Consider the following 12,000-nt stretch of genomic DNA (forward strand, 5'->3'; position numbering starts at 1 on the left):
ATTTCCTGGGAGTACCCACGACTCCTACATATTTCAAAACAGCGGTATATATGCACGGCTGACAGCAGGGGAATTTGGTGAAGGATACCTGCTAGGTAAGACACAGTGTACGACCCCATTAACACCTATTGCAGAAAGATGTACATGTATGCATGTGAGTAATGTACTCCCATTACCTTTTAGGAGACAGTGCATATGCCCTCCGCTCCTTCATACTCACCCCATACCTCAACCCCTCAACACCCAGTCAAAGGAGATATAACAGGGCCCACAAGAGCACAAGAAATATTGTGGCGCGTACCTTTGGTATATGGAAGAGCAGGTTTAGGTGCCTGCATAAGAGTGGAGGTGCCCGGCAGTATACCCCCATCACCTGTTGTAAAATCATTGCTGCCTGTGCCATGTTGCACAACCTTGCTGTGAAGAAGGGCACAGAGGTGGAGTTGTCAGACTTTGAGGATCATGACGACGAGGTTGCTGTGCCTGAAACGCAACCTGCTGGAGTGTCAACACCAAGTGATGGCAGATACAGACGTGAGGATATCACACGCAACTATTTCTGAGTAAGTAATGAGACTGAGACCTATGTTGAATGCACGAAAATGTGTTTAATTTTGTATATATATCGCGGTATCATAAAGAACAAAAGTGCACCAGAAAGCATTTCACTGCAATGCTCACAGTGAGTAAACACGCGCAGACAGGTGTTCAATGCACCCACCATAGTTGTATATTGTCACTACGCAGGTTTCAAAGGAACAAATGAGCAACACAAACTTTAAAAGTTCTAAATTGTATGTCCAATGTCAGTAGCCCATACTATTAACTGTTCATTTGCGTCCACGCTTCGCAATGCCAGATGTATGTGGCTCACTCTGTTCACTGGGCGTTTGGCCTGTAGCCTCACCTTGTCGCCTGCTGCTCCTCCTTGTCTCTACAACAAGGGGGCTTGCCATGCTGCTCCTACTGGTGCTTTCTTCACTCTCAGGCACTTCAATAGCAGCAGTTTGTGCTGTTTGAGCATTAATTAGAGCCTCTAGCGCACCGGTCATTACGGCTATGCCCCTTGTCAGGTGATTGCTGTTTTGAGTCAAGACCTCCTGATTGCTCATGCCACGCCTGCATAGCAGGGATGTGGCTGTGGCCAGGCGGTGAATTGCTTTGTCAGTTCTCTGTGCACGCTGCTTCTCCCTGCGCCTTGATAATATTTCTGAGTCCAGTTTTGTGCACAGTTGCTGCATGGATTGTGTCATGTCATATATCCCTGTAGCCATGTTCTTGTTTACTTCCACCAGTTCCCTGATGCCCTTTCCAATTTCTTTCATGTTGATATTGAGGTTGCGCATTTGTCGTTGACAGGACATGATGCCCTTACCCTGCATCCTCTGAATCTTTACCATGGATCTCTCCAGGCCTTGGAAGACACTGGACCCCTCCCCACGTGCACCTACACTCCTTCCTTGTACTGTGTGGCGTCTTGTGGTACTAGGGACAGGCTCTGCGCTGGGCTGCAGTGTGGCAGAGATGTCAGCTCCAGGCAAGGTGTGTGGGTCTTCACCCACCATTTCACCAGCAGCTGTCTCCATTTCCATCAGTGTGGGAACGACATGCCTCCTGCTGGGTTGTGCTGCAGGTGTTTCAATATCCAGTGATGCTGGCATTTCTGGTGACGACAATAATAGTGGGGACAGTGAAGGTCTTGGGGATGCCTGCATTTCTTCAGTGATGTCAGGTTCTTGCTAAGGTGGCTGCCCACTCGGTACACCTGTGTCCTGTGATGCACTGGGACCTGGCTCATGACTGTCATCCCTCTCGGGTGCCGTGCCTTCTGCCTCATGTGACTGCCTTCTGGATGTGTGACCTGTGGACATATGAGCGTATATCAGCTAGGCGCAAATGTCTCACAGCCACTACAATAAAAACTTTTGAAATTGCACTTTTTACATGTTGCCTGCCCTTCATTATGTCTGCAATCATTTGCCTAACTTGGTGGTTACTGTGCTGTATGACATGGTCTTTCATTAACTGACTACATGTACCATGATGCATTGCTACTGTTTGGCGCAGACACACTGGGGCAGGGGTAACTTAGCTTCAGGGGTGAGGGAAGGATGAGGGTGTGAGGGGGATTGCTGTGCATGCATCTTACCTTTTCTACTTGCAGCATTGGCCGAGCTGTCCACTTCTCCCAGTCCGCAGACGCTTTCAGGCTCCAAGGTTGTGGCCACCATCTCCTCCAGGTCAGTGAGGGGGGGTGCTGTGTTCTTTCCTCCACCTGATTGCGAGGCCTGTTTGTGGTGGTCAGCTAATTTTTTTTGTGAGGCTCCTCAGGTCATAAAACCTCTTTTTTAAATCTTCTGTGACTCTGGTGGTCACTCCCACGGCATTTGTCCAGGATATCAAGCCAAATCTTCCTTTTTGCAGATTCAGCCACAGAGAGGGACTGCCTTCCAAAAAGTTTGTGGTGCACCTTTACCACCTCCTCCAAAAGGACCTGGAGCTCCATGCTGCTGAATTTCAGCTTTCTTTTTCTTTCTGTCTGCTCTGGGTCTTTGCTGCTTGCCATGTTTAAGGTTTTAAACTGCACAAACTCTGTCTGCTGCTGCTCCCAGTCTCTCTGCTCCAACTGCCTCTCCAGAACCTTCTAATTAGTTGCAGCTGCCTGTGTAGCCACTTCCTGGTAGGGAGGGGGAGGGTGGTTGCACCTGATTGGCTGTTGTCTTAAGTTTCACTTTTGCTTGCTTTCCGATTCGGAATTTACCGATTCGGTATTTGCCGAATCGGTATTCCTATGGGCCTTTTGGCCCATAGGGATGAATGGGAAATACCGATTCGCTAAATACCGAATCGGCAATTTCTGAAAGTCCGATACCGAATTTTACCGATTTGGTAAAAAATACAGATTTTTTGCCTACATCTCATTTACCGATTTTTGAATACCGAATCGGTAAAATTCGGTATTTAAGAATCGGTAAATGACATTTACCTACATCGGGCCCTTAAACGCCAGCTAAAGCACAAAGACTCAACCGAATAAGAATATCTATAAGCAATGCCTTAGGACTGAAATATATGTGTGTATATATATATATATATATATATATATATACATATATGTATAGATAGATAGTTTCAGGACTTTTTCTCATCAGGAGTCTCATTCTTTAGGCCTACAATTTAATTAATTAACATTCTGATAATGGTAAATGAACCATCTCATCTGACAAAGTTACTGTTCCTTATATCTCCTGAGGATACTAGACCAACCTGCTTAGTCGCTTACTTAAATATAGCCCCGTCCTAAAGGAAAGAAGCATGTCTCTCAATCTAATGTTCTAATAAATATCTTTCAAATAAAAGAGAGGAGCAGTCTTCATCACTGTTTGGTTTGTCGCATGGTGTATGGATACCAAGGTTTTCTGGTGTTCTTGAGCCATTGACGGCTATCTATTAATGGTGAGGAATAGCCGGTTTTTATAAACTCGTCTTTATTGGTTTTTCACAGGTTATGCATAGTACAATCTGCCAGCTTTATTATACAGAACAGTACAGTGACATTCATATACTTGACACTTGGTGGGGAACCAGGTTACATGCTGGTGGCAAAAAAGAAAAGAGAACCGCATCTAACATTTTGTATACGTCTATGTATGTTATCCACTTTGTAATCATCAAATAAAGCAACAGACTTTCTGAGTTTCAATATTTTCACACCAACCAATTAAGTGAACACAGAACTATACGATTTCAACGTATTCACATGTACTATGTGATTCGGGTCATATGTGGGCTAGGGTGACTGCTTATTTGTGTACTCTTTAAGGCCAACGGGTGCGTCCCGAAGGGGGGGGGTTGAGGGATGCAGTGCGCACCACACCATTGTGCGTTCGCAAACGCCAGAGGTATTCCCTAGTTAGGCCAGGTCATGCCTGGGGAGGGGCCCAGCTTGCATGCATCTATATATTAGTGTGTTGTTACTCATGCCTAGAGCAGGAAACCATCTTATCCCTGTGAAGAACTAGGTGTTTTTAATTTGCCTTCCACAAACAACAAGTATTCCTGCCATTGCATGGGGTTAGTTTGTGAGGGGTCATGGGATGCCTTCAGTGTTTGTGTCTTGTGCTCAGCCACCAGCGCCTTGCAGAGATCCAACAGCCAAGTTCGTATATTGGGAGCAGCACTCGATTTCCAGGACGTAGCTATTCTCAGCTTTGCTAATGCCAAAGCTAGGTCAAGATATTTATTAAGGTTTTTCTGTGCTGCAGTGCGCTTGGTGATGCCAGGTAGAAAGTGTAAGCCTTGCACAGGTACTGTGGTTGCTTGCCCTAGTGTCGCTGTGATCTCATTCCAGTAGGCACTAAGGAAAGGGCATGCTCAGACCATGTTGAGAAACTTTGCGTCTGACCCCAAGCAGCGAGGGCATATGTCAACAGATGTAGGGTACATACGGGCCAGTCTGTGTGGTGATAAATAGGTATGATGTAAATAATTAAACTGTGTGTATTGCAGCCTAGCGTTTGTGGATATAATTTTGGGGTACCCTATACACTGCGCCCACTGCTTCTCACTCATGGTAGCTGACAGCTCGGAATCCCAATATGCACGAAGCGTATTGCCAGTAGGGGGCTAGGACCAGGCCTAAGGGAGCTATATATTGCTGTTATCACATGTCTGCCCTTCCCATGTGTAAGCAAGGTCTGCAGCACCTGCGATGTGTCTGGGTCTATCTCGACGCTCCCCCATGCTTGGCTGAATTGCTGCGCTAGTAATGCATGAAGCATGAATGTAACCTGCGTGATTCTGAAGATCCCTATCAACTCTTCTAGGCTCTGGAACTGTGCATCCACAAATAAGTCGCCCCGGGTATCCAATTCCACCACCGCCCAGGACTCAAGTTCCAGGCGGTCGTGGCAAGCAAACGTACCCAGGAAAATCTCAAGCGGTAGCATGGGTGCATATGATGTTGCTTGGCTTTTAGGCATCGTGTATCGTAGCCAGCTACGTCTAGCTGCTGTCATTAGCAGATTACCCTGCTTCTTTTGCGTTGGAGTGGTGGAGCCCAATAGCCGTTCTATTATGGCTCTACGTCTTAAGAGTATTGCCCAGCTGGACATCTCTGTCACCTGGGCACTCGCTAGCCATCTCATTGGCCATTGGAGCTGCACAGCAGCATAATAATATTCATAATTTGGTGCCCCAATCCTCCGTGCGTGAGTGGCAGGTACAGTTTATGGAGTGCTACTCTGGACCTTGCGCCTCCCATATCAGTGCAACTAGGACTTCCAGGTCCTTAAATATGTTCTGAGGAAGCATTTTAGCGATGGCCACTCTGCCCATTCGAGACTGGTGAAGGCCTATAGTGCAAGGGTGTCTGCGTGCAGGCGAGGATTATTTATGTGTAGGAAGGTGTCCCTTCCTGCACATAAACAATCCTGAAGTGTAATTTTGTCACTTCTATGTGTGCTGCTTAATGCAGCACCATGTTTATGTGCAGGAACGGCCACCTTCAATAATCAGGGAGTTTTGCTTTTTCCATGCGTGCTGCACAAGGCAGCACACATGGAAAAAGCAAAAACGAGGTGAAATAAAGCATTCCTCCTCGTTTCGCCAAGGTTTTTCCTGCCTCTTATTCACGCTGCCCTTGTAAATAGGGGGCGGCATCAAAATCAATGGGTGTTGCGCTGGAACGCTCACTGCAACACCCACCGCATACCCCTTTCACGCTAAGCATAGCGTGAAAGGGGGCTTATTTACAAGGCAGCGTTAATCCACGTTAAGTGGCTTAACGCTGCCTTGTAAATAAGGCGAAGCCCCTACCGCCACGGAAACGTCACAAAAAGTGACGTTCTCGTGACGATAGGGGCTTGTACATATGCCCCATGTTTTAAAGTATTTAACAACTTGGGCCCTGTGCTCTTAAACATTTGTTAACGTGTTATGTAACAACACGCTCCCTCCATTCTGCCAATGAATCCTTGCTTTACGTTTGCAAAATCAAACGAGCTCAGTAAGAAGGCATTACCTTCTCTTTTAGGGTGGCTTTTGTCTGGCATGATCTCCCACCACAGACTCATGGCATCTCCTGAAACTGGAGGTTTCGGAGGGCAGTGAAGCCTGGCCTTTTTAGATTTAATGCTCTGATACTGTCTTGTCCTTTAAGCTAGTGCCAGACTGCCCTAGGGCATTGATTGCGCTTTAAAATACAAGAGATACATAGATAGATAGATACTTTGCCATTGTGGGAGTGCCCACTGAGATGTCGGACACACGTAAACCACTCGGCCTACAAGCTATGTGGCCAAGTGTTCCAATCCACCCACCCTAGCAGCATACACCAGGTGGTCCCATTAGGCCAGCATAGAGGTTTCGATCTCATTCTGCAGAGACCCCACTCCAGAGGACAAAATTTGAGACAGTGCGGTCAAAAGGGGTGCTCACCCAGCGAGCAGCCTCCATATTACCTGTTGGCATATCTCCAAAAACTGCTGCGAACCACGCTATGGATGCTCACATGCCTCTCCCCTAGGCGCATGCCCGCGTCACAATTCGGGCTCAGCATTGCAAACTGTGCAGCCCCAAATTCAATGTGTGTGGGGGACACACACAAAGATGGATGATAGGGCACCAATTCTTTCTAAGTTTCTGTGGCTTCCATGTGAGCATCAGATGTCATAGCCTTCCCAGATCTACAGGTCCAGCTACCACTGAGTAGGCCACAGTCTCTAGGTGGGGTCCACCTCTCCCAGACTGCGAGGCTGCATCACTGTAGGACACCAATATCCCAGCCAACCTCGCCCGGAACCCAGCTTGACTCTGTGACAACAGCCCTGGCAGCGGAGGAGAGGACCCCAGATTCTGGGGTTGGCACAGTGCCGCTCTAGTAGTACACATCCCAAAGCAGGGGGGAGGGGCGTCTTTGCCAGGTTTCTTCGGGTTCCCCTCTACACTGGCACATGGTATCGCTGAGGCAGCCGTCTTCACTGCCACAATCTGGACCTTCTTCAAGAGAGGATGTGTCCTAGCGGCTAGAGCGGTCGACCTCGAAGCTGTGGAAACGGTCCACAACTCAACATCCTGTGATTGTAGGCAAATCACTTATTCTGCCTGTGCCCAACAAAATGAATGTGTCCGTCCGTAACACAACTGGGGCTCATGTAAAGTGCTCTGATCACTTCGGGTTGAGTTTGTGCTATATAAACCAAAAAAAAACACGCTAGCATATTAAAGGATTTAGCTTCAGTACAATGCTAGAGCGGAAGAAGCAACTGCTATACTTTGGCACCTAACAAGGTTTCTCCCCACATGCAATCTTAGTGGTGTATCAATTACTAGATATTCCGAAGCTTAGCAGGATTAATGCAGTCACGTGCTCTTGGTGCATGTCTTCATGCTTGTCTAAGTGTCCTCTATGGACCACAAGAGATACAGATTAGGACATTCTCTTACAGTACCCGACCACTCACAAAATCTAAATTGTAGCTCTAGAAAGAGTTCCTTATCCCTAGTCCAGTCCACTCCTGTAACCTAACAAGCAGCTTTGCAAAAGGTGTTTTACCAGTAAAATCCAAGAGGTAGATAGAACAATAATATTCTTATATTCTAGTTCCCAACATCAAGAGGGTACGGCACTGCTGAAGAGGTGTCTGCTATTTCCGACGTCACTCACCATCTCATCTTTGATCTGGAGTGCTCCGGCCGCATTACACGCCTCGCGCCTCACAGCGACAATGTCATCAGAGAAGCACTGGAGGAAGCCAGGCAACAGCTTCGCCGTCATTAGCTTCAGCCAGCCAATCAGACAGAGGGCTTCCACCCTGCTCCGGGAGTCACCTTTCTCCAGCTTCTCCCTGGATGGGGCAAATGGATTGTTATTGTAAAAGGTCAGGAGGACTTAACAGGTTCGTGAACTTCTATTTTTATTTATAACAACATTTTTATAGTGTGGTTTACAGCGGCTAATGTTACATGATAAGTGAATATTTATTTAGAGACATAGTGCCAATATCAATATCGGCAACACTCCCCATCACCCCACAGCAAAATCCTGGAGAAATAAACAGACAAGACACCTTTTTTGTGGAGGAAATTGCTACAGGTTTATTTGCATAACAAATATGCCAACATGGTGGGTTATCTTACGGGCGATCCTAGGGCAGGCAGCCCTTCGCCGCTTGCCACCTGATGAGCCAAATTACACCGTGGCCAATCCAATCGGTGTTTGTCAGATTTGGGGGAGGGGCTAACCCCTCCCACCGGTGGATCGCCAGTCCACCCCATTACTCACGCCCCCCCCAGAAGGGGGGGGCAGAGCGTTCCAGGCAACCCCTGGTTGCTCAGGTCCACAACCGCCTGTAAGACTAAGGGGGCGCCGTCGCTCCTCTAGGGTCCAACGCGAGGACCTCCCTGGGGATATTTGGCTTTAGCACCCTTACTGTGCTCCTGCAGAGGGTACCATTCTGTACCTTACAGCCTCTGGATCACCCTGTAACTCCGCCTGCAACACAAAATAATAAGTTAGACAAACCACCCCCTCACCCCCTGCCCGTAGGGAGGGAAACGGCATCAGGGCAGCAGTAGAAGAGGGTGCCCAGTGGGCGGGAGAGGTATATGTACCCCGCCCCCGCCCACACCTGCCCGGAAGTGACGCAGGCATGCAGACCTTTAGGGGGTCGCAAACACTGGGCGGCTGCCTCATGTGCCATCCTGTGGTACTAAGGGGGGCCGCCGTTTTAGGAGGGTCTCCTTCATGGACCCGGGGCAGCTCGCATAGTGCCAATATCGGCAACACTCCCCATCCCCCACAGCAATATCCTGGAGAAATAAACAGACAATACACCTTTTTTTGTGGAGAAAATTGATGCAGGTTTATTTGAAACGGCTTCAGGGCAGTGGGAAAAGAGGGCGCCCAGTGGGCGGGAGAGGTATATGTACCTCGCCCCCGCCCACTCCTGCCCGGAAGTGACGCGGGCATGCGGACCCTTAGAGGGTTGCAAACACTGGGCGGCTGCCTCATGTGCCATCCTGTGGCACTAAGGGGGGCTGCCCTCTTAGGAGGGTCCCCTTTGTGGACCCGGAGCAGCCCGCAGTGGAGTAACTCAAAATGGTTCTGCCCCCTCACGAAATATGTTAAGGGGTAAAGCAAGCACAGCATCATTGCTAAAACATAAGCATACCATGACGAAGAGCCAATCAATGATGATGTAGTTGGGTCTTGGAGACACTATCTGGAGCACTAGGGAGGGAGGTACTTTACAGAGCAGTGGGGAGGGAGGTAAGGAGCCCTGGGGAGGGAGCTAAGGAGCACTGGGGAGGGAAGTAAGGAGCCCTGGGGAGGGATGTATAGAGCAGTGGGGAGAGAGATAAGGAGCCCTGGGGAGGGATTAAGGAGACCTGAGGAGGGAGAGATGGAGCAGTGGGGAGGGAGGAGTGGAGCAATGGGGAGGGATGTAAGGAGCCGTGGGGAGGCAGCTAAGGAGCCCGGGGGAGGGAGGTTATGGAGCCCTGGGGAGGGAGGGATGGAGCAGCAGGGAGGGAGGTAAGGAGCCCTGGAGATGGATGTATGGAGACCTAAGGAGGAAGAGATGGAGCAGTGGGGAGCATGGCCGACTGGGAACCAAAACCGGCCCTGGCAAAGTACTCGTCCGGCCCCCCTCCCCTCCCGTCGGGGGAGGGGGGGGGCGGCCGCGCTCTTTGCCAGGGCCGGTTTTCGGCCGATTTCGTTACAGGGCCGTTTTTGCAGCTATGCTGCAAAAACGGCCCTGTAACAAAAACGGCCCACTGGAGCCCCCAACTGGCCCCCACCCATGCGGCCGACCGGGGGATTGCCCGGTGCCCGCAACGGCCAGTCCGGGCCTGGTGGGGAGGGAGGAGTGGAGCAATGAGGAGGGAGGAATGACGCAAAAGGGAGGAAGGTAAGGAGCTCTGGGGAGAGAGGTAAGGAGCTCTGGGGAGAGAGGTAAGGAGCTCTGGGGTGGGAGGGTATGAGCTCCGGGGAGGGAGGAGTGTAGCAGTGGGGACGGAGGTTAGGAGGCAAGGAGCCCTGGGGAGGAAGGTGAGGAGCCCCAGGGAGGGAGGTAAGAAGACCTGGGGAGGGAGGTAAGGCACTCTGGGGAGGGAGGAGTGGAGCAGTGGGGAGGGAGGTATGGAGCCCTGGGGAGGGAGGTAGAGAGCCCTGGAGACGGAGGTACAGGCGAGTGGCGCCCCTTGCTGAGGGTCGCGGTGAGCTGTATTCATGTGAATCAAAGGTGAGTTTTGACTTGTGCAAAAAATGCAGAAATATGCCTTAAGCATATAGTCAGATGCCTCGTAAATAGTTACTGAGCAGAGAGGAAAGGACTTAAAAGAGAAAAATTATAGCCACCATTCCATTCATTAGTGACAGGAATTAGGAGGGATATTGAAAGGTGAAATAAATACATTTTTATTTCAGGTTATCTGTGAGGCTCAAATCGATCTTCAAAAGGGAGTAAAGTGTTGTGCATGTAGCTGGCAGGACAGACAAGAAACCTGATGGCTACGTGTTCAGCGACAACGGGCATTAGGGGTATTATCAACATTAACGAAAATAGTGGAATCAATTTACAGTAGTTAAATCAATCAAGACTTAGAAGCTATTACTGCAAAATTGTATATGGATACTGTAGATCTCAGAGTGAATGTTCTCTGTCCAGACCACAAGGATGCTGATCCCTGAAGGTACTAAAACTGCGATAAGTGGCCTCCAAGCCTCTTCTTGTGTGGCTCAAGGTAAAAAAAAGGGGCATATTTACAAGGGCTTTATCGCCACTTTTTTGGCTTACAAAGCCAAAATAGCGGAGATAAAACCAGCGCCCTATTTACAAGAGAGTGCTAACATGCATAATCGCATGTTAGCACCCTTTTTCCCAACGCCTCACTTTGCATCTCCAATGAGATGCAAAGTGGGCGTACCCAAGATGGACTACCTTGCAAATATCGCTGATGTTTACATCGCGATATTTACAAGGCAGCCCACATGATTTTAGCACACATTAGATTTTGCCGAAAACAGCAGTTTTCGCCAAAAACTAACGTCTGCTAAAATCCTGACTTAGCCATCCCTAACATGGGGGTGGATTATGCTGATACGACCCTGTGGGTCGTATCAGCAAGGTTATCGCCCTTGTGCAGGGAACATCACTGGAAAACCAGCGATGTTCCCTGCAAAAGGGCGATGACCTCGCTATCTCTGGATTTTTCATCGCCCTGGAGTAACGCGTTGGTCATCACGCGCTACCAGGGCAATAAATACCAGAGATAGCCTGCGATAATATAATTATCGCTAAGCACGGCCAGCGATAATTATCGCTGCCCGTGGTTAATATGTCCAAAAGTAATTCCACTTTATCTGTTCAGGTTCATGATGTGTGTCAAGTGGGGGGAGGAACAGTATGCACCACTGAAATGTTGTGTGCTTCGTTACAGATCTAGCGCGGTGGTTCAGCTGAAGCAACTTTTGCAGTAAAGTGGTATATTTCTTGAGACTTTGAGGGCGGGTGTTCTCTTTGAGCTGGCATGATGGATGGAGAAACTGACCTAGCAATTTCAGCTGAACTAGTAGAAGAAATTTTACCAGGCCTCCCCCTTAGGAGAGGCAAGAAGTATATAATGTGGATGTACGGGACACTTTGAATGAATTGAAACAACAAATGGGGATCTTGGCCTATCTTACCGAGCAATAAGGCAAGCATTCTATTAAATAGTTTACATTTCACAAAGGGCAGGAGTTTCACAGCCTTTTAATGCACCAGGGACTGGTTGGTTTTTAATAAGAAATACAGCCAGACGCATCTCAGGTGCAATGTTGAATGAACCCAGGGAGGTGATGAGGTTGTTATGGACACAAACACAATCGTCCTGTTTCGGTATAGAACAAGGCAGAGACCAGACCAGAGGCAATTCGAGGGATCAATACATTTTTCTTCGTACTATGATTCACAGATATTAAGTAGGCACAGGTTCCAAACAAAACATTAGTGGTAA

The 12,000-nt window shown here is 48.7% G+C and overlaps 1 protein-coding gene across 1 annotated transcript in view; it reads right to left on the bottom strand.

The window, feature by feature from the left end:
- HEATR4 (HEAT repeat containing 4) overlaps window positions 1–12,000 on the bottom strand; it is a 427,614-nt gene that overhangs the window by 158,705 nt on the left and 256,909 nt on the right. Inside the window, exon 11 of the mRNA XM_078659659.1 lies at window positions 7,667–7,847. Within this exon, the coding sequence (XP_078515785.1) occupies window positions 7,667–7,847 (181 nt within the window). The remainder of the gene's footprint in view (window positions 1–7,666; window positions 7,848–12,000) is intronic.

The sequence above is a fragment of the Lissotriton helveticus genome, chromosome 9 (genome assembly GCF_964261635.1).
Source record: "Lissotriton helveticus chromosome 9, aLisHel1.1, whole genome shotgun sequence".
NCBI lineage: Eukaryota > Metazoa > Chordata > Amphibia > Caudata > Salamandridae > Lissotriton > Lissotriton helveticus.